Here is a 23,396-nt window from a genome sequence, read left to right on the forward strand (position 1 = left end):
TAGCCTAGGCCATCTTTATGTAGAGCAAAAAAAAAAATTTCTGATCCTCAGCGAGTTATTTGCCATGAGGTGCCATATTGAACTTCCAGTGACCAGTATGAGAGGGTGAGAGTGATAACACCAAATTTAATACACCTTTTGTTGCCAGCGGTTTAGACATCAATGGCTGTGTGTTGAGTTATTTTGAGGGGACACAAAATGTACACTGTTATACAAGCTGTACACTCACTACTTTACATTGTAGCAAAGTGTAATTTCTTCAGTGTTGTCACATGAAAAGATGCAATAAAATGTGAGGGGCGTACTCACTTTTGTGAGATACTGTATATATTTGTGTGGGCTTCCCCATGAAAGATTTATATTGACAACATTATTCAGCTTTATCTAGTTTTTCCGAGGATAGCTTTGGGAACTGATAGTCAGAAGTAAGAGAAGGTTGACAGAAAGTGACCTGTTAATTGCATGAACCCGTGTTGGTGGTATGCACTGTCTTCCAGTTCCAAGAACATTTTTGTACTTATGCCATATTTGAATTAATTAATAATTTTTTTTAAAATGTATCCATTGACCATCATTAGGAGCAAAGGCTTTAAGCTTGCTAAGAGAGACTGCTGTGTGCAGGGAGAGTGAACCCAGCTGGCGGTGTGTCCAGAGCCTGTGGGCAAGGGCTGTGGGACACATGGCTTCTGTAGGAGGAACTGCTAGTGATGTGAGATTACTATAGGGGGGCTGCTGAAGTGCAATGTGTGCCCAAGTCCACAAGCTATTCTGCTGATGGAGAAAAAAAAACCTACAAGGGGTGAAGAGCTACTGTGCTGCCTGACAGGAGAGAAATGCAGAGGAAACATACCTGAGCAACTTTTTTGCTGAGAACCACATGCTGAGTCGTGATGGCTTTCAGGTTGTATTTCAGTTTTTTCAGTTTTCTGTAGGTTCACGGCGGAGATCCTGGTCCCTTGGGAGGTGGCTGTTGTTTCCTGACTTTGAAGTAAAGGATTGCTTGTTGCTGCTGCTAGATGCTAGCTTGAGAAGGACGACCCTTTTGCCAGTGTTCTGTCAGAATCTGTGACCCATCGGAGTAGTGGCGTTCCGTCAGGTGTGCGTGTGTCCTATGGCTACCAGGTTTGCTCATCTGACAGAACACCTACAGTCTGAAGAAGGCAATGGACATCTTAGTACACCTGGCTTCATCTTGAATTTCACAGTAATTTTAGCAATAAAGTGAGTGCATGTAAATAAATATAGTATATTGACATCTGTGATGCTGTTTGGATGTTTAATTTTGAAAGCCTAAAGGTTAAGTGCAGAGTAATGCATGGTGTACCAACATGGCCTCCACCATCTTCCTACTACTGATGTCCAGCTTCTTTCAAACTGTAACATCCAAACAGCATCACAGATGTCAATATACTATATTTATTTATATATACGCTCACATTGCTAAAATTACTCTGAAATTCAAGACGTAGCTGGGTGTAGTAAGATGTCTGCTGCCGCTTCTTCTGACTGCAGGTGTTCTGTCACATGAGCAAAACTGGTAGCGGTGGATGCATGCGCAGGTGATGGAACGTCACTTTCTTTACCCCTGATGGGTCGCTGATTCTGATGGCACATCTGCCCTTTTTTTTCTGTTCCACCACTCCGCTTCCTCCTGAATGTCCTATGGGAACTGTATTGTAAAGGTTCACAAGTCCCTGTCTGTGATTGATGTTTCACACTACAATTCCTATAATTCTCAGCATTCTGCATAGAAGTCCATGGGCTTTTCTGGCTATATTTCTCCTTAACTAAAGTGTATAGTGCAACACAACATTCAGCTTAACAGCAGCAAGTAAAAATTAACTGATTGTAAAGAGGGAAATGTCTCTTGCTCCGTGTTTCTGTAGTCCAGCATCTGGCTACATAAAGAAAAATGTCATTCCCAGCATAAGGCTGAATCCGTTCCTAGCATGCCTAGACTTTGGCAATTAAGCGGTGGCCCCATGGGGCTGCCTATCTTTACCCTCATTTTTCTTTTTTTATATTTCAGTTTAGTTTTATATATTTTCTATAATCTAAGATGTGTCAGTTTTTGAAGTATTTCTTTTTGGCCAGTTTCTGCTCCTTCTACCTGTCTTTCAAGTCAAAAAGTCAAGGGCATTCTAGCCAGGGACCTGTAAAGTCACATTCTCTAGCCGCTTGCGGACCAGCCAGTTTTACTCTGGCAGGTTGGCTCCTCTGCGCGAAATCACACTATACTGCCTGAAGTTGTGGGACTTGCATAGCAGGCGCGCGCCTGATACCCCCGATCGTCTCACAGAGAGGAAGAACGGGGAGATCCTTATGTAAACAAGCATTTCCCCGTTCTGCCTAGCGACACTCTCACTGATCACAGCTCCTTGTAATCAGGAGCAGTGATCAGTGATGTGTTACACGTAGCCCCCCCCCCCCCCACACACACACAGTTAGAATCACTCCCTAGGACACACTTAATCCTACAGCACCACCTAGTGTTAACCCATTCACTGGCAGTCACATTTACACAGTAATCAATGCAATTTTAATTTTAATTTTAATGTCACCGTCATGATAAAAATCGCAGATCTCCGCCATTACTAGTAAAAAAAATAATAATAAAAATGGCATAAAACTAGCCCCTATATTGTAGACACGATAACTTTTGCGCAAACCAATCAATAAACGCTTATTTATTTTTTTTAACAAAAATATGTAGAAGAATACGTATCGGGCTAAACTGAGGGGAAAAAAAATGTTTGTTTATATATTTTTGGGGGATACTTATTATAGCAAAAAGTAATAAATATTGCTTTTTTTTTTCAAAATTGTCGCTCTATTTTTGTTTATAGTGCAAAAAATAAAAACCACAGAGGTGATCAAATACCACCAAAAGAAAGCTCTATTTGTGGGGAAAAAAGGACGTCAATTTAGTTTGGGAGCAACGTCACATGACCGGGCAATTGTCAGTCAAAGCGACACAGTGCCGAATCGCAAAAAGTGCTCTGGTCTTTAGCCAGCCAAATCCTCCAGCCAAAGTGGTTAAGATAGAAGAGGCGTACACACTTACATGTGACTTTCAGAGGGAAGAGCTATCATTTAAGTGATTTTAAAGGTTTAAATTTTATTTTTTGAAAATAACAAACATGTTATACTTATCTGCTCTGTGTAACAGATTTGCTCAGATCATCCATAGCATGTTAAGCCATTAAGAGGTTAAAGTTTTTCCGGAAATGCTTGAGAATGACTTTCGGTTTCACTTTGTGACTTTTTAGACTTGTTTTCTGGTGAGTTTGCAGACAAGTCAATACAAAATCGAGGTAAATTGCATGCCTAATCTGATTTTCTAGCCCATTATCCCTCTGATTTGACTTGTTTATTTTGCTATATCTAAGAACGTACTCAATGAGATTCTTTACTAAAGTTTTTTATGGAAAGAAAAAAAAAAGAACCATGCAGGGAGGTTTATTAACACTAACCAAAGTGTGCCTGCTCCACAACAAGTAAGTTTAAAGCTATTAGAAACAGTGCTGAAAGTTTTAAATTAGGGTTGGCACCTGCACGGTTTTCTCCCCCCGGACAGTCCGGTTTTTGAATGATGGTTCGAGTTTCCATCTTCTTCAGACCCGGACACATCATTCACACCAGACAGCACCAGGAGTGACGAGTTTGCTCGCCATCTGATCTATCTCCCCTCCCAATATACTTAATGTGATTGTAGCCGTATTAGTGCAATTGTGACAGAGAAGTACCTTCTTCAAGGTACTGCTTGGACCTTGAAGAAGGGGACATACCCCGAAAGCTTGTCCTGAAAAATTGTATGTTAGTGCAAATAAAAAAAGTATCACGGACAGTACTCAATTTTCTCTGTCCCCTCCCAATGTTTCAGAAGGGCCGAGTGTCAGTAGATCAAAGCTCCCCCCTCTTCCTTCTCCGCTCTGTATAAACACAGGAGGAGGGGGGAGCAGGGACACACGCTGATCAAGGTCTGCACAAAGTTTTCCATGCTCTGCAAATGGACAGGAAGGAGGGGGAGAGAGTGCCTGGGAAGGAGAATCATGTAAAAAATGTGTAGTGATTGGGGGGGTTAAGAGGAATGTGCTGGGGGGGGGGGGGGGGGGGGTTTGGCAGACTTTTGCTAGAAGTGCGGGTTGGATTTGAAATCTGACAACCGCTTCTAGCACTATCCCTCTCAAAGCACCCCCCCCGGCACATGTTTACCCCCCCTGCACATGGGCATCCGCAGCATAGGGCAAGGGGGGGCACTTCCCCCTGGAATCTTAAGAAGGTGTTGAAGACAGTTGCCCTGTGTTGCAATGGCCGCCGCTGTGGACTTTTTTTCTGAGTCTGCTGGCCCGGGGCTGCTCTCTTTTCCAGCTTATCACAGATACAGACATCCGTCCAGCCCGATCATCGGATTGGCTCTGCCGCTCGGGCCTCTGCTCAACATCTCGGCTGTTCCGTGATTGGCTGCCTGCCTGTGTATGTACGTTGCTATGCAGATTCGGCCGGCGCGGCGCTGGCTCCTCCCACAGGTGCATTAATCAGTCAGTGGCCGAGAATACGCTGCCAGTGCCTGCGCCTATCGCATCACAGGAGGAAATCCTGAAGAACCACAGGTAACAGCAGTACCAGTGAGGAGGAGAATTTAGATATATATTACTTGGCAAGTTGGACAGCTGAGCTATTGCTGGAAAATATATTTGTGTGTTACGTATATAATCTTCTTCACTTTGTATGGAAGTTACTCAGTCTCAGGCATACCATGCCCATATAAATATAGCTTAAAGAATGTACATCTTTGTATATTGCAATGTATTGCAATACATCTGTTGTGGCCATATTTTGATCTTGATGAAAACATCCTATACTGTATTGCAATATACAAAGATGTACATTCTCTAGGCAAGGGCTTTTTTTCAGCGGGAACACAGGGGAACACAGTTCAGGCACCTCCTGAACTGACTGTATGTAATGGCAAGGGGTGCTAGGGTGTGCTGCAGGGTATTGATGCTCACTGCTAGAGGATCTATTCTACCTGGAGGGGATCTATTTTTGTAGGGCGGTCTATTGTTGCTGAAGGAGGTCTATTGTTGCTGGTGGGGGACCTATTGTTGCTAGGGGGGGTCTTATGTTGCTAAAGGAGATGCCCTGTTGGGGGTGGGGTCTATTGTTGATAGGTGCCAGAGTGTCTATTAATGCTGGCTGTGCGGAGATCTGTTGATGCTGCCAGGGATCTATTGTTGCTGGGGGGATTTTGTTGTGGGTGGTACATTGTTGTTAGGGGGATCTATTGTTGTTGGTTGACTGGTATCTATTTTACTGCTTTACTTGATATCATTACCAAATTCCATACAAATTACTTAGCACCACAAAATGATACTTGGTTCTGTATTGTCTAAAATGGGCGGTACTGGGAGGTGGGTAGGGGATGGAACCAAGGGACGGTGCTCGGAGGTGGGTAGTGGATGGAACCAAGGGACGGTGCTCGGAGGTGGGTAGGGGCGGGGAAAAGGGGTGACTCAGAAAAGGAGAGTTCCTGCACCTATTGTCAGATAAAAAAAGCCCTGCTCTAGGCTATATTTATATGGGCATGGACTGGTATGCCTGGCCTGAATAACTTCCAATACAAAGTGAAGCTGAATTATCTCAAGACCTATTTCACACTACCACCCCCCTGCACTAGTCCTCTCCCTTGACAAAGCACCCCCCAGCACATATCAGACACCCAAGCACCCCCCCAACACATATCCTACCCCCACTTGCACTAGCCCTATCCCCTTTTAAAGCAACCCCCCAGCACATGTCTTACCCCCCACCCCCATCTTGAACTAGCCATCTCCCCTCCAAAAGCTCCCCCCCAGCACATTTCTGACTCTCCCTTGCTAGCGCTATCCCCCCTCCCCTCCCATAGCTCCCCTCCAGCACATATCTGACCCTTCCTTACTAGCTCTAGCTTTTTCCCCTCCCAAAGCATCACCCTAGCACATATCTGATCCCCCCGCTAGCACAAGTCTTCTCCCCTCCCAAAGAACCCCCAGCACATATCCAAGCCCCCCGCTAGCTCTAGCCCTCTCCCCTCCTAAAGCATCTCCCAGCATTCATCCACCCCCTCCACAAGCACTAGCCCTTTCCCCTCCCAAAGCACCCCAGCACATATGCAAGCCCCCCCTGCTAGCTCTAGCTCTCTCCCCTCCCAAAGCACCACATAGCATATATCTGACCTCCCCCCAGCACTATCCCTCTCCCCTCCAAAAGCATTCCCCCAGCACACATCCAACACCCCCTGCAAGCACTAGCCCTCTCCCTCCCGAAGCAGCACCACCACATATCTGATTTCCTCTACTCTACTTTGGTATTTTCGTAGGTCAGTAGGTATTGCAGCAGGAATATTTTTTATAATTAATGTCCTTCTCTTTTTTAGAAATAGCATTCCTCCGAAAAATTTTTTTTTTTTTATAGAATCCTGACCTATCATCATATTAAGATATACATATTCTAAATCCAGTTATATGTAGGAGCATTCTCCCAATTTAAGAAAGATAAGAAAGAAGGGCAACTTTCAGCACAAAGTTTATAGGAAATGCACATGCCCCGGCTATGCCCCCAGTTACCTGGACCATGCAGGATTAATATGTCATGAATGATTGGTTAAACAGAAAATTACTCTTTGTCACCATTACTTTTTTCTTTATACTGGATTTTCAAAATAGCAAACACAATCATTTAAATTTTAAGATTGGGTAAAAGGTTTAGTGTAGTATCATAGTCTTGGTAATAATTTTCATTATCCAAATTATCAAACAAATTTGAAAAAGTTTATTAATGTAAGTTTATTAATTTCTCCATGGACCCAAACCACTATTGCATCATGTGACGTCATGCGAATAAAAAAAAAAAAATGTGTTAAATTTATTATAACTGTTCTTTGATTCATTGCCATTCGTTTTTGTGTCCATTCGGGCCAGAATGGGGGTAAAGTTTACAGGGAGAGGGTATAGGCAGCAGGGTATGAATTACAAGGTTCAAAGGAAGGAGGTACAGGTAGCAGAATCAGGATAAAAATCACAGGTTTCCAGGAACACTCAACAGAGAGCATGGACATGGGTTTTAAAGCTAAGGCACAGTGAGATTCTAAGGTGGTGCTAAATACTCTCCCAGCAGCCAGCATCAGGTGGAGACTAACTCCTGGAACCTGATAGCTAAAACCTAATACTTAGGTCTTCTTCACATGGGGCATACTACAGCATACACCTATGTGAAGGCCATGTTTACCTGCACAGGGATCCACAGATATTCCATGGATCACCAAACTGGCATTCCCATTCATGTCAGCTGGTACAAATTTGGCTCTTGAATGTGAATGTAACGAATATGAATTTATACAAAGTTACAAATGATCCAAAATAAGGAATGTTGCATCTAAACAAATGGAACGGAACAAATTAATAATAAATAATAATAATACAAAGTTTTTATTATTAGTGTTATGTATTATTATTAAGGAAAGTGGGAAATACGGCGCTCAAAACAAGAAAATAAAACTAAAATTAAGCAGCAGCTAAAATGTGAGATACACACATAAAGACAATTAAAAAACAAATAGCTGCGCTGAAATTACTGATAGATACAAATTAGGACTAAAAAAATGAATAAGTAATCAAATCTATGACTCTAATTACATAGTGAATGTGAAAAAAAGTGAAAAAGTCCAAGGCTAAGAATAAATCAAATTAATTGAATAAATCAAATAAATTGGGAAACAGTCCGTAATTCTTAAAATAGTGCTAAAATATTTGAATGAATAAGACTTGATACAGTAGCTTCCACCACCAATAAGTACCAAACACCAAATGAAATGCACGCTTACCAAAAGGCAAGCTAATTGAGTTTGCGGCTATATACCCAGCCAGGGCCTTTATCCAGGGGATCAGGACAACAACTCCAATGGCGTCAGCACAGTAAAGGAGAGATGGGCAGCCGGTGGACGGGTAGCTCGATCAAGCAAAATACATGGATGGATACCAAATGTCACCCAAAAAATGAGAAAAGGAAGCTCTCCATAGTGTAAATCTGATGATTTTGTTTAATAAAATAAAGGAAAACACACTTAGAAGAAACACCGTTAAAATCAGCAAGGATAGCCGGTTGTCTTGCAATCGCCCATTCACTCAGAAGTAGCAAACGCAATGACGTCAGCACGTCTAGTGTTGACGTCATCACCAGAATATTGTGTTGGTAGCAATGTTAACAGTTTGGAACCCAAGTACAGATTTTCTTTGCATTTGTGTACATTAAAGAGGAAGTAAACTCTCCCACTCTGATGCTTCTTTTCATTTAGTCCGTTATAATAAGTCATTATCAGACTATAGCCACTGTAATCCAGCCCAAATCGCATATTACTCACTGTTTAACCTCCCTGTCAGTATGATTATTTCAGATTTTAGGTGCTGAAAGCGGTACAATTATTTTGCATGGAAATTTGGCGTTTTATATTGTAGTCCTGTAATTCTTAAAGCGGAGGTCCACCCTAAAGTGGACCTTCCGCTCATCGGAACCCTCCCCCCCTCCGGTGCCACAATCGGCACCTTTCAGGGGGGAGGGGGGTGCAGTTACCTGGATAATCCAGGTAACAGCACCCACTTCCGGGATAGCTGTCTGCGGAAAGGGGCGTAACTTACGCCCCTTTCCGCAACTGCCCGCCCCTTCCCGCAAGTGCCCCGCTGCCTGCTGGGAAACACACAGCTCCCAGAGGCAGCGGGGAGCGTCCTTATTGCGCCGCGCGATTCGCGCATGTGCAGTAGGGAACCGGGAAATGAAGCCGAAAGGCTCCATTTCCTGATTCCCATACCCAAGATGGCGGCGGCAGGACCCGACAGACGACCGAGCGATCGGCTTCGGGTGCCGACATCGCGGGCGCGCTGGACAGGTAAGTGTCACTATTTTAAAAGTCAGCAGCTGCAGTATTTGTAGCTGCTGGCTTTTAAAAAAAAAAAAACGCGGAGTCCCGGTGGACTCCCGCTTTAAGCCCCATACACACTATCAGTTTTTCTGATGAGTTTTTCCTTCAGCTTTACCAAAACCATGTAGTAGAAGGGCCTGCCTGATTGCATACACATTGAAACTTCTAAGGTTTGACCTCATATTATATGGTTTTGGTAAATCTGAAGGAAAAACTCAGCAGAAAAACTGATAGTGTGTATGGGGCTTTAGGAATAACTCACTTAAATCTGTCCAAACAAGATTCTAGCAGACATTCCGGGTATGATAAAGTTTGAAAAATGAAATCATAAATTATAATATAATAAATAACTATAAATAATTATACCAAATAATAATATAACAATAATAAAAATGATTCAATAATGTAATCAAATCAAAAACACTGAAATTTGCTCAGTTGCAGAATTGTCACTGTCATTACTTTTCAATATTTGATGACGGATCTCCCCACAAATCACTATCGCTCAATTCTGCGAGTGATTCTAATTTATTATCGCTGTTTTCTAGCTAGTCTAAAACCATTTTTGATGTAAAGGGACAGTTTTGGTTGCTATGGACAATCTCCAGTTTCCAGGCATAAATAACAGTTTTTATAAGATAAAACTGCATGCAGGGCACTGGACAGACCACTAGGGACAAAGGGGATGTGAAATAATTACATACAGCAATGTAATCTGTAAGATTACATTATACTGTATGTAATGTGTGTGTTTAACTTTTTGAATTTGGCGCTATTCTCCGTCCCCGTGCGTTGCAACGCTCGCAGGGAACGGAGCTCGGCTTCCGTGATAGATCGAGCGAGACACGGCTCGCTCGTACAGTGGGGGGACATCAATGGATCCAGGGGACAAGGTAAGTAAACCTCTCCCTGCATTCAGCGATGCGGTCCCGAGTCTGGCTCAGGGGTTACCGATTTTTGTACAGAATCTCCATCCCGGGCCAGACTCGGGAATACCATCAGGGGGGTTAAAGAAACTTTAAAAAACTGGTTTCCAGGGGTTAGACAGCGCCATCTTAAGTATTGTTTTTTGAGTCCACAGTGGAGTGTATTTCCGCCCTTACATTGAGCACTTCCTGTACTGTTAACCAAGCCTCCTTCTCAATCCAACGTTTCTATGGCAACCCTGCTTCCCTGTTCATAGCCTACTTGTTTATTTCATAGTATTTACTTGTGCCGATGTCTAATGTTTCCCTTTGTTAGACTTATCAGCTCCCAGGAGAATGCAATGTAACCTAATGTAATGTAATCTAATATCCCTGCCCGAAAGGATGCCCAAAAGTCTCGGACCAATGCTGCATCCACCTAGGTAATTATGATTCTAATCAAGATTTTTTTTTGAGTAGCATATCTTTCCAATACAGCCAAGATCAGAGGTGCAAATAGCAAGACTAGTGAGAATAATCTTTTTTAATTTACAAGGTATCCTGTACAAACTTGTGTTTGTTTGGTTTTTCTTGTAACAGAGTCACTTTAAGCTACCATAATTGTTTTAGGCTAGGTTCACATCTATGTGTGTGTGCCAACAGCGCTTGCTTGGGCACAGAAGCCCATTAATTTGAATGGGCTGCCATGACTGCGTTTCCTGCAGAAAAAGGTGCATACACCTTTTACAAACGTGACCCACAGGGAAATCGCATGGTCATTTTGACCATACAATTTCTCTGCGGTACCTGCATCCATGAATGCCCTGTGTTTTATCATGGGTGGGGGTGCCATTCAGAATGTATGGCAGCCCCATGCATTTTCTTACAACAGCTCATGTAGATGTGAATCGAGCCTTAGACTTTGAGAGGAAAATGGGCACAAACCTCAGGAGAATGCACCAACCCCTATTGGAGATTGAATGCTGGATCTCAGCATAGTTCCCCAATATGCAGAGATAACAGTGACATTTAATACACAGTAATGGCCTTCCTTGTTTTCCTTTTCCAGGTTCCCATTACAATCAGACATTCTTATGAATACTGAAGCTGAGGGCAGGCAAGAGGCAAGAATGAACGAAAGACAGTGTTATGTGCAGATTTTCTAAAAATCTTCAGAAGCCAAATGGTAAGTTACTTGTGGGCAGGGTGACAGTCACGCAGAATGCGCTCATTAACCACTTAAGGACCGAGCCTCTTTCTGAGATTTGGTGTTTACAATTTAAAAACATTTTTTTTGCTAGAACCCCCAAACATTATATATATATATATATATATATATATATATATATATATATATATATATATATATATATATATAACTTTTTTTTTCTAGAGAACACCATAGAGAATAAAACGGCTGTTGTTTCAATACTTTTTGTCAAACCGTATTTGTGCAGCGGTCTTACAAGCCCACTTTAAATTCACTTTTTTGAATTAAAAATAAGACAACAGTAAAGTTAGCCCAATTTTTTTTATATTGTGAAAGATAATGTTACGCCCAGTAACAGATACCCAACATGTCACACTTCAGTTGAGCCCGCTAATGGAATGGTGACAAACTTTTACCCTTAAAAATCTCCATAGGCGACAATTAAAAAATTCTACAGGTTGCATGTTTTGAGTTACAGAGGAGGTCTAGGGCTAGAATTATTGCTCTCTCTCTAATGATCATGGCGATATCTCACATGTGTGGTATTTAAAAAAAAAATTTTTTACACTGTTCTTTAAAAAAAAAAAAAAATGGGTCACTTTTATTTCTATTACATGGAATGTAAATGTCCCTTGTAATAGGAAAAAGCATGACAGGGCACCGGAGAGCGGCGGGAGGGGCCTCTCCCACCACCGATTAAAGTGATCTTGCAATCCGCGGCAGAGACCACTTTTATTTTGAAGCAGACCGCTAGGATACCGAGGTTATGGTAGCTAGGTATTCCTCTTCAAAATAGCGTCATAAAACTACGGCGAGAGGTCCGGAAGTGGTTAATGCTCGGGAACACGTGGAGACTACGGTCATGTAAACAATCAAAGATTAACCTTCACTGTTCCTCTGAAAAGCGACTTGTCCCAAGTCACTACACACTGTAACTTGTATGTTGCATTAGGAGGGACATGCTGAGCCTTCGCCCTCTTCACCAGTCCAGTGTACTTCTGTTAACTCACCTCCAGTAACAGAATGGGATCCCGCCAAGCACCAAGCACAGACCTCATGCACGCTCTCACTTAACCCGCTTGTTACCGGAAGACCCATCAGCTTATCAGGCACCAAGGAGGATTAGGCCTGCACTGGGCAAAAATACTGCACAGAGCAAGTAAGTATAACATTTTTGTTGTTTAAAAAAATAAATAAATAATAATAATAATAAAGTAAGACTTTAATATCATTTTGAGAGAACATTAACCTCCCTGGCGGTATGATTATTTCCGATTTTTGGTGCTGAAAGCGGTACAATTATTTTGCATGGAAATTTGGCATTTTATATTGTAGGCCGGTAATTCTTAGCCCTTGTACACATGGTCGGACATTCCAACAAAGAAATCCGACGGATTTTGTCCGAAACTTGTCTTGCATACACACGGTCGGACAAAGTTGTCGGAAAATTTGATCGTTCGTAACGTGATGACGTTATTTTTTTACGATGGCACTACGTTCAGGCTAGTAGGCAATAGCTTTGGTCTAGGAATTTGATCTGAGCATGCGTGGCACTTGTCCGATCGGAATTCTCTACAAACAATCAGACAAAGTCCGATCAGATCATGTTGTCGGAAAATTTTATAGCCAAGCTCTCAAACTTGGTCCGTCGGATATTCCGATGGAAACAGTCCCATGGAGCCCACACACTGTCGGATTATCCACCAACACGGTCTGATCGGACATTTTCCATCGGAATATCCAACCGTGTGTACAAGTGCTTAGGAATAACTCACTTAAATCTGTCCAAACCAGAGTCTTGTAGACATCCCGGGTATGATAAAGTTTGAAAAATTAATCATAAATTATAATATAATAAATAACTATAAATAATTATAACAAATAATAATATAATAATAATAATAAAAAATATTTAATAATGTAATCAAATCAAAAACACTGAAATGTGCTGAGTTGCAGAATTGTCGCTGTCTTCAGATTTAGTGTTTGATGACAAATTTCCCCACAAATCACAATCGCTCAATTCTGCAAGTGATTCTCATTTATTATTGCGGTTTTCTAGCTGGTCTAAAACCACTTTTGACATAAAGGGACACTTTTTGGTTGCCATGGACAATCTCCAAATTCCAGGCAGAAAAACTGTATTTATAATATAAAAGGACATGCAGGGCACTGCACAGACCACTAGGGACAAAGGGGATGTGTCATTTTTGTAATCTGTAAAATTACAGTGTACTGTATATGTACTGTGTTTTTACTTTTTTGAATTTGGCGCCGTTCTCCTTCCCCGCGCGTTTCCACGCTCGCAGGGAACGGAGCCCGGCGGAATTTGGCACTGTGTAAATCGAACGAGGAGACATCGCACACACAGCGGGGAGGACATCGCAGGATCCAGGGGACAAGGTAAGTAACTTTCCCTGTATCCTGCAATGCAATCCCAAGTCTGGCTCGGGGTAATCGCTAGTGGTACTGAAATTCCACCCCGAGCCAGACTTGGGAATACCGCCAGGGAGATTAAGAAAGGAAAAAATGAAACAAAAGCATCTGAGTCATCAGCCAGCCTCCTGATACATGCCTGAACTTCTTTTGCTTGCTAAACACCATATCCAAAGACTGGAATGTGCTACCAGAGATGCATAGATATATAGTGCATCTGGAACTTATTCACAGCACTTTGCTTTTTCCACATTTTGTTATGTTACATCCTTAATCCAAAATCAATTAAATTCATTATTTTCTTCAAAATTCTACAAACAATACCCCATAATGACAAAGTGAAAGAAGTTTGTGTGAACTCTTGGCAAATTTGTTAAAAAAACAAAAAAAAATGTACAGTACAGAAGTATTCACAGCCTTTACCATGACACTCGATATTGATCTCAGATATCATGTTTCCACTGAGCACCCTTGACATGTTTCTACAATTTGATTGGAGTCCTCCTGTAGTAAAGTTTGGTGATTGACCATGATTTGGAAAGGCACACACCTGTCTAAGGTCTCAAAGTTAACAGTGAATGTCAGAGCACAAACTAAGCCAAGGTCCAAGGAATTGTCTGTAGACCTCCAAGAAAGGATTGTATGGAGGCACAGATCTGGGGAACGGTACAGAAAAAAATTCTGCAGCAGGTCCCAGTGAGCACAGTGGCCTCCATCATCCATAAATGGAAGACGTTTGGAACCACCAGGACTCTTTCTAGAGTGGGCCGTCAGGTAAAACTGAGAGATCAGGGGAGAAGGGCCTTTGTCAGGGAGGTGACCAAGTACCTGATGGTCACTCTGACAAAGCTCTAGCATTTCTCTGTGGAGAGAGGAGAACCTTCCAGAAGAACAATAATCTCTGCAGCACTCTACCAATCAGGCCTGTATGGTAGAGTGGCAGGACGGAAGCCACTCCTCAGTAAAATGCACATGACAGCCTGCCTGGAGACTCTCAGACCATGAGAAACAAACTTCTCTGGTCTGTTGAAACTCTTTGGCCTGAATGGCAAGCATTATGTCTGGAGAAAACCAGGCACTGCTCATCACCTGGCCAAAACCATCCCTACAGTGAAGCACGGTGGTGGCAGCATCATGCTGTGGGGATGTTTTTCAGAGGCAGAAACTGGGAGACTAGTCAGGATGGAGGGAAAGATGAATGCAGCAATGTATAGAGACATCCTTGATGGAAATGGTTCACCTTCCAGCAGGACAATAACCCTAAGTACACAGCCAAGATAACAAAGGAATGGCTACAGGACAACTCTGAGAATGTCTTTGAGCGGCCCAGTCAGTGCCCAGACTTGAACCTGATTAAACATCCCTGGAGAGATCTGAAAACTGCTGTGCACCAATGTTCCCCATCCAACCTGATGAAGCTTGAGAGGTCCTGCAAAGAAGAATGGGAGAAACTGCCCAAAAATAGATGTGCCAAGCTTGTATCATACTCAAAAAGACTTGAGGCTGTAATTGGTGCCAAAGGTCCTTCATCAAAGTTTTGAGCAAAGGCTATGAGTACATGGGATTTTTTTTCATTTTTTATTTTTAATAAATTTGCAAAGATTTCAAACAAACTTCTTTCACTTTGTCACTTATGGGGTATTGTTTGCAGCATTTTGAGGAAAATAATGAATTTAATCTATTTAAGAATAAGGTTGTAATATAACAAAATGTGGAAAAAGTGAAGGATGTGAATACTTTCTGGATGCATTTTATTTGTCAGTAGAAGTAAATGGGGGTTTTAATTCTGTAAGTGAGTTTAATTTATTGATTAATCCTGTACCAAATTTACTAAAATGTGTAAAATGAGAATGAGCTCAAGTAAAGTATGATTTGACATACAATGTACACCATGTACATGGATCGACATTCCAAATAAATTTTCTTTTAAATTTTCTTTTGAAAATCAGACATTTTTTGCATTTTGTAATCCGATGATGCCACCATTAATTTCGAAATTCAACCAACCAAGTTTCAACTTCACTTCATGTTGCTACAGAAAAGAATCTTTGTGGATTTCCAGGAATTTTCTTTTCTTTTCTTACATCAGGAGACACAGAGCCATAGTAGTTACTATGTGGGTTATATATCGGACCAACTGTGTACTGCCTATATAACCCCTCCGACTACTGGGAGTCCTCAGTTTTTTCACCAGTGTCTAAGGTGTTGGTCACGAGTAAGATGTGATGTGCTGAACTCCACTGGAAGCAATCCTTGCTGGGGCCAGCCACGCTGACTGAATCCGTTCTGCTGTGTTTTCTAAATGAATGGCAGGGTGCTGTTGCAGGTCCAGCATGAGGATGGCTTGCTCAGGTTAGTGAACACAGGTGTCAGGTACTCACCAGGGGCCAAAGTGCTGAGAGCGGCTTCCCTTGCAACTGGGTGCACAGTACCCCTGAGGGTGGAACAGCGGGTACAGGGCAGGAAGGGGCACGGGTTGCCAGCAGGTGACTGGTATGCAGGAAGTCTTCTGAAGGAAGAGATGCCCGTGTAGATGGCTTTGGGATATACTTGAAGAGAATGCCCGGAAGGGGTTCTAACACCTGACTTGTGTGAAGGTCTGGAAGAGGGCTCGTGCAGGATGGACCGGACCAGACGGTAAGTAACAAGCCAGTCTGTAAAACAGGTAAGAAAAGTGCAGAAACTGGCCGAGGGTCAAACACAATTAATCAGTCCAGGAGCTAGCAAGGCTGAATGTAGAGGATAATCCAGAGGCAGGCTGAGGGTCAAACACAGGTATCAGTCCGGGAGCCAGCAAGGCTAGAGCAGGAAGTCCGTTAAACAAGCCAGGGGTCAGGTCAGGAGAGAATCAGTGTAGTCTTCAGGCAATCCGGGTCACAACAGGGAGTGGTAAACAGGAACAGGAAGCAGAGGAACACAGGTGAGCTGAGGAGACGAACCAGCAAAGACACAGAGCAAATGGTTGCATTTTATAGGCCTGCCAGAGTGATCAGGTGATGTGCAAACCCGCCGTATCGCACACCCGTGTGCATCTCTGCGCTGGTCTACCCCGCAGGCGCACAGGGAAGCACCGACGTTGAAGTCTGTTGATCCTCTGACAACAGGCTTATTCCTTTGACACATTATACTTTACTGAAGCTAGGATTAATAGCAGGTAATGTACATTCTTTTGCATAGTGCCTCTGCTTTATGCTTCAGGCTATGAATGGTAATGGGACCAGGAACTTCTCTAAAGGGTCAATGGTTTTTCACTGTAAACTGAAGCCATTTCCAAAAGAATGTCATCCTCCTCTGAGAGGAATACGGCTAGTCAGATTGAGCCGTCAGGGGAAATTGTTGTTGCATAAAACACTTCAGTCCCTGTATATATCATACAAATGTTTTGCTAGGATGTCTCTCCACAGTGGGGCTAAACATAGCAGATTTCCATCTAGTCCTCAGGACCCTCTTGTTGAGGTGCAGGAGGCTGGGGATCAGGTAGATCTTCCCAAATATTTGAAAGATACTTATTTATTCTCTTCAGATGATCCTAATATGGAAGGAGTAGCATCACAATACAGGTTGCTTGTGCACTCCCTTACTCAACCTTTTTTGCTGCCTGCAGTACAGGCTCTTGAGGTACTCACCTCTAATTGGGTTCATTAGAACCTCCCCCATCTGGGGATGTTTTTTCCTATTCATGCATGGCTAAAAAAGCTTATGTATTCTGAATGGGAACATCCGGATAAACAATATTATCCTCCCAAGAAATTCTCCACACTTTATCTAAGAAAGAGGATTTCTATGAAGAAAATGGAGGGTTCCAGCAATTGATGCTGCAATAACTTCAGTGAGCAGAGTCTCACATGTCCAGTGGATAATGCACTGATGTTAAAGGATCCAGAAAATTAAAAGTTGGAACTTCCTTTTAAACACAATATGTCTTTTGCAGTTCAGTAGCGCAGCCGGTTCTTGCTGCAGTTGGTGTATCTCAGTCCATTAGCTCTTTAACGTTCTGTTCCACCGTTTGGTAGATCACACTTTGAGTCACGCTAACTCATTGAAAAATGTGGACTTTAAAGGGTTAAGGACAGTTTGTGGAGATACCTGAAATTATGCCTGATCAGCAGGCCCAGCAGTGGGCTGGTGTATCTGATGCACTATGTCTCACAGTAGATGCTATGAAAGACTATCATTTAAGCCTTATGGCTTATGCTTGGACTAGTGCATTCTCGCAGAGTTCTGTGGCTGAAATATTGATCAACCAAAGCACAGTGTAAAAAGCTCTTAGCCAGTTTGTTTCCCCTTCATGGGGTATGGCTATTTAGAGACGATCTGGATAAGGACATCCAAAGGACCTCTAATTGGGTAAAGCTCTCTTTACCAGTAAAAAGAGGTTCAAACATTTCTCCTTTTATTGTGCTGCCTATCCTATGCCAGGTGCATCTGCCTCTAGGCAGTCTCGACAGTCTCAACCATCAGGTTCAAGAGAAATTCCCCAAGAGCAGCAACAGGGTCTTGGGGCAGAAAGCCCACAAAGCAGAATGCTAAAGCCTTCTCATGAAGGGGCACCCCCACTCGTTCGGGTGAGGGGAAAGGTCCTGCGATTCTCAAGATCTGGCAGGCACAATGTCAAGACAGATGGATTTCTGCAATTTTTTCTCTAGGTTATGGCTAGAGTTCCGAGAGTTTACATCTCCTCTGAGAATGTTCCTAAGGATACAGAGAAAAAATAAGTCTCTCTTTCTGGCCTCTGGCTCAGCTGTTATCCCAGTCGGTGATATCAGAGGTTCCCTTAGTGGAACAGGGGGTTTTGGCTCAAACCTTTTAAGGTTTCAGTACCAAACATAGAGGTAAGACCCATTCTAGATCTCAAAGATCTGAATCCCCACTTAAACATCAGATCCTTTCATAATTCGATCGGTTGTATCCATCCTGCAAGGAGGGGAGTTGCATATCTCCATGTGCCAAATTTTCCCACTCACCATAAATTTCTGCGTTTTGAAATATAAAATTATCTTTTTAGTTGTCTTTTAAGAGCCTTATTTGATCATGCATAAGGATCATGCATAAGGATGAGGTGGTTTTATGTCCTCATCATGTCCTCATCCTGAATGCCTACCAAGAGTGGTAACAGTTTTTTTTTCATTTAAACCAAGATATTATTCTTCCTTCTTTCTCCCCAGAGCCTCAATCTAGGGAAGAGAAAGCACTACATTCCCTTGATGTAGTAAGAGTGATTAGAGTCTATTTAAAGGCGACCACCAGAAGGTCCAAAATGTGGACAGGCAGTGTCAAAATGTATAAAACCTTCGAAAAACAGCGCTGGTCTAAAACAAAGTGCTAGACAAATATATATGAAAAAATCAAGTGTAAATAAAACAAAAACTTGATATTAGTGTTAATACTGACAGTAATAAGTTCTTGCTGCAACCCAATGCGAGACACACGCAATATACAACTATAGTGTCAAAATTTACTATTTTCCAAATGGAATAGTCAAGTGATTGATCAAGCTTCAACTTAAAGAAGAAAAATTCTTCCTTCTTATGCTAGAGCACACTCAACCAGGGCGATTAGTGTCTGTTGGGTGGTGCATCATCAGGACTCTATGGCTTAGATCTGTAAGACCGCGACTTGGTCTTCAGTTCATAGTTTATCGGATTTTATCAAAATCGATATTAACCACTTCAGCTCCGGACCAATAAACACCTTAAGGACCAGAGGTCTTTTTGCAATTTCGCACTGCGCTGCTTTAACTGGTAATTGCGCGGTCATGCAATATTGCACCCAAACGAAATTTGCGTCCTTTTCTTCCCACAAATAGAGCTTTCTTTTGATGGTATTTGATTGCCTCTGCGATTTTTAATTTTTGCGATATAAATGGAAAAAGAGCGAAAATTTAGAAAAAAAAAGATATTTTCTTCTTTTTGTTATAAGAAAAATCGAATAAACTAAATTTTAGTCATACATTGAGGGCAAAATTTATTCAGCCACATGTCTTTAGTAAAAAAAATGTCAATAAGCGTATATTTTTTGGTTTGCGCAAAAGTTATAGCGTCTACAAACTAGAGTACATTTTCTGGAATTTACACAGCTTTTAATTTATGACTGCCGATCTCATTTCTTGAGGTGCTAAAATGGCAGGGCAGTACAAATCCCCCCCAAATGACCCAATTTTGGAAAGTAGACACCCCAAGGAAATTGCTGATGGGTATGTTGAGCCCATTGAATATTTATTTTTTTTGTCCTAAGGGATTGAATAATGACAAAAAAAAAAAAAAAGTTGTCACTAAATGATATATTGCTCACACATGCCATGGTTATATGTGGAATTGCACCCCAAAATATATTCCGCTACTTCTCCCGAGTATGGGGATACCACATGTGTGGGACTTTTTGGGAGTCTAGTCGCGCACGGCACCCCGAAAACCAATCACCACCTTCAGGATTTCTAAGGGTGCAAATTTTTGATTTAACTCCTCACTACCTATCACAGTTTCAAAGGCCATAAAATGCCAAAATAGCACAAAACCCCCCAAAATGACCCCATTTTGGAAAGTAGACACCCCAAGCTATTTACTGAGAGGCATGTTGAGTCCATGGAATATTTTATATTTTGCCACAAGTTGCGGGAATATTACAAACTTTTTTTTTTTGCACCAAGTTGTCACTAAATGATATATTGCTCACACATGCTATGGGCATATGTGAAATGACACCCCAAAATACATTCTGCTGCTTCTCCCGAGTACGGGGATACCACATGTGTGGGACTTTTTGGGAGTCTAGTCGCGCACGGCACCCCGAAAACCAATCACCACCTTCAGGATTTCTAAGGGTGCAAATTTTTGATTTAACTCCTCACTACCTATCACAGTTTCGAAGGCCATAAAATGCCAAAATAGCACAAAACCCCCCCAAATGACCCCATTTTGGAAAGTAGACACCCCAAGCTATTTACTGAGAGGCATGTTGAGTCCATGGAATATTTTATATTTTGCCAAAAGTTGTGGGAATATTACAAACTTTTTTTTTTTTGCACAAAGTTGTCACTAAATGATATATTGCTCACACATGCTATGGGCAGAAGTCAAATTACACCCCAAAATAAATTCTGCTGCTTCTCCCGAGTACGGGGATACCACATGTGGGGGACTTTTTGGGAGCCTAGCCGCGTACGGGACCCCGAAAACCAAGCACTGCCTTCCGGATTTGAATATAAAATGCTATAAAAAACAAACTAACCAGAGTCACCCGTAACACTTATACGGTGATCAGTGGTGAAAGGGTTAACTAGGGGCAATCAGGGGGTTCAAATTTTTATTAGGTAGTATATGGGGGTCCCTGGCGCTATATAAAAACCTGACGGGGAACCTAAATAACTAACTGGCTAACCAGCGTCACCAGTGACACTTATACTGTGATCGCTGGTGAAAGGGGGTGAAAGGGTTAACTAGCAGCAATCAGGGGGTTAAAACCATTATTGGGTAGTATATCGGGGTACCTAGCGCTATAAAAACCTGGCGGTGAACCTAAAAAAATAACTAGCTACCTAGCGACACTAGCGACACTGATGCAGCGTTCAGAAAAATTATCGCTTAGTGACACTGGCAAAAGGGGGTGAAAGGGTTAACTAGCGGAAATCAGGGGGTTAAAACCATTATTGGGTAGTATATCGGGGTACCTAGCGCTATAAAAACCTGGCGGTGAACCTAAAAAAATAACGAGCTACCTAGCGACTGTAGCGACACTAATGCAGCGATCAGAAAAACGATCGCTTAGTGACACTGGCAAAAGGGGGTGAAAGGGTTAACTAGCGGCAATCTGGGGGTTAAAACCATTATTGGGTAGTATATCGGGGTACCTAGCGATATAAAAACCTGGCGGTGAACCTAAAAAAATAAATAGCTACCTAGCGACACATGCAGCGATCAGAAAAATGATCGCTTAGTGACACTGGCAAAAGGGGGTGAAAGGGTTAACTCTAGGGGCAATCAGGGGGTTAAATCTTTATTGGGGGGTGATAGGGGGCTACCCTGGACCTAACACTAACTGTCCTGACAGTTTTTACTGTCACAACTGACACTGAATGCATTGATCAGTAAAGAAATGATCAATGCAATCAGTGACACTGTGACTGGGGGGGGAGGGGGGGGCGGGGGGGGACGATCGGGGGGGGATCGGGGGGGGTTTGTGTGCCTGTGTGTACCTACATGTCAGTGTAGTGTTGGTGCACACTTACTTTTACTCTTCTCCTCGTAGTCCGGTCAAAAAGACCGCCCCGAGGAGAATGACATCACTTCCTCCTTCCTGTGTAAACAATACACAGGGGAGGAAGCTTCTCATTGGCCAGGAGCGATCCAGAGGGGGTGGCCGAAAACCAACGGCCATCCCCTCATCACGGAGCGCTCCTGGACCGAATCGGACCGCCGTAAACAGCGGGAGGGGGTCCGATCGGACCCCCCACCCGCTGGAAGGCAATCACGTAGATGTACGTGATTGTGCCTGCCTGTGCCATTGTGCTGACGTACAATGGCAATACGGCGGTCCTTAAGTGGTTAAAGGTCATGAGGATATTGCCTTTGGGTGCAGTATACTGCAGGCTGCAGTATGAGTCCTCTGGCCTCCTGTTTTTTGTTCTGTCTCCCTCCCTCCCTTCAGTTGCCATTGCTATGGGACATCCCACATAGTAACTACTATGGCTCTGTGTCCCCTGTCCCCTGTGTAATGCACAAGAAAATAGGATTTTTAATACAGCTTACTTGTAAAATCCTTTTCTTTGATGTACATCAGCGGACACAGAGGTCCTTCACTTCTTGGTATACACTTGTATTGCCTGGCTACAAAAATGAGGACACCCAGTACTGGAAGGGGTTATATAGGGAGTACACGCCTTGCCTTAGGGGCGTGCCAGTGTCCATCACCTGTCGGTCCAATATATAACCCACATAGTAACTACTATGGCTCTGTTTCCCCTGATGTACATCAAAGAAAAGGATTTTACAGGTAAGCTGTTTTAAAAATCCTGTTTTTTTGTGCATTTCTTATATGATTTCCATACCATTGATTAGAATATTGTTCAGTTTAAAAAAAAAATCCAACATGCCCGATCACTTAAATTCAATGATTGCACGAAAATCGGCTGATAGTGCGGCCCACTAATGGTGCGAAATTAGAACGAAAAAATTCTTAGATAGGGGTTGATTAACTAAAACTGGAGAGTGTAAAATCTGGTGCAGCTCTGCATATTAACCAATCAGCCTCTAACTTCAGCTTGCTCAATTAAACTTTGACAAAAAAAATGTTGGAAACTGATTGGTTTCTATGCAGAATTGCACCAGAATTTTCACTCTCCAGTTTTAGTAAATCAACCCCATAGTAATGTAGCACTAACCCCCGAAGGAGCTGCTGGTTTTGATTGGGCTCTACCTTTGAAACCCCACAAACTTGACTCAATCCCCTTGGCACAGCTGTGGTGCAATGTTATACGGTACAATATACAACAATGCAAAGTACCTGTATTTACCCTCAGGATCCACTGGCTCCACCTGATGGGGAAAAACAATATGCCACACAACTGGATACTTAACCAGAAATATTGTTTACTGTAAAATATTTCAACAGGTGGTTACAGTAATTGTGCTGTCATCCCAACATAGGATGACAGCGCAATATATTTCAATAAAACAGAATATAACAAATGTGTGTAAATATATTTATAAGAACCTGGGAGTTCCCCCTGCTTTAAATCCATACATGAGGCCTCACTTAAAGTACTTTAATCCGGGGGGTCTTCTTTTCTTCACTAGCTCAAGTCACTCCTTTGTATTTATAATCCAAAGTAATGTGGAATATTAAGCTGAAATGCTCCTGGTCTAATTCCAGTAACTTATTTACATGCGCTGAG

The 23,396-nt window shown here is 42.4% G+C and overlaps 1 protein-coding gene across 4 annotated transcripts in view; it reads left to right on the forward strand.

Annotated features, from left to right (window-relative positions):
- Nucleotides 1-3,230: 3,230 nt before the first annotated feature.
- LOC143983957 (major histocompatibility complex class I-related protein 1-like) overlaps nucleotides 3,231-23,396 on the forward strand; it is a 56,383-nt gene continuing 36,217 nt past the window's right edge. Inside the window, exons 1-3 of one of the 4 annotated variants that reach the window (XM_077484163.1) lie at nucleotides 3,231-3,314; nucleotides 10,931-11,047; nucleotides 12,024-12,230. Coding sequence is in view for 2 of the 4 variants with exons in the window: in XM_077484146.1 (XP_077340272.1) it covers nucleotides 11,045-11,047 (3 nt within the window). In the remaining 2 variants the exon portion in view is untranslated. Of the gene's footprint in view, nucleotides 3,315-4,144; nucleotides 4,614-10,930; nucleotides 11,048-12,023; nucleotides 12,231-23,396 lie in introns of those variants that run through there. The other 3 variants (XM_077484173.1, XM_077484146.1, XM_077484153.1) reach the window with 3 other exon arrangements.

Source organism: Lithobates pipiens, unplaced genomic scaffold, assembly GCF_037356315.1.
Source record: "Lithobates pipiens isolate NorthernLeopardFrog02 unplaced genomic scaffold, aLitPip1_a1.2 Scaffold_1, whole genome shotgun sequence".
Lineage (NCBI taxonomy): Eukaryota > Metazoa > Chordata > Amphibia > Anura > Ranidae > Lithobates > Lithobates pipiens.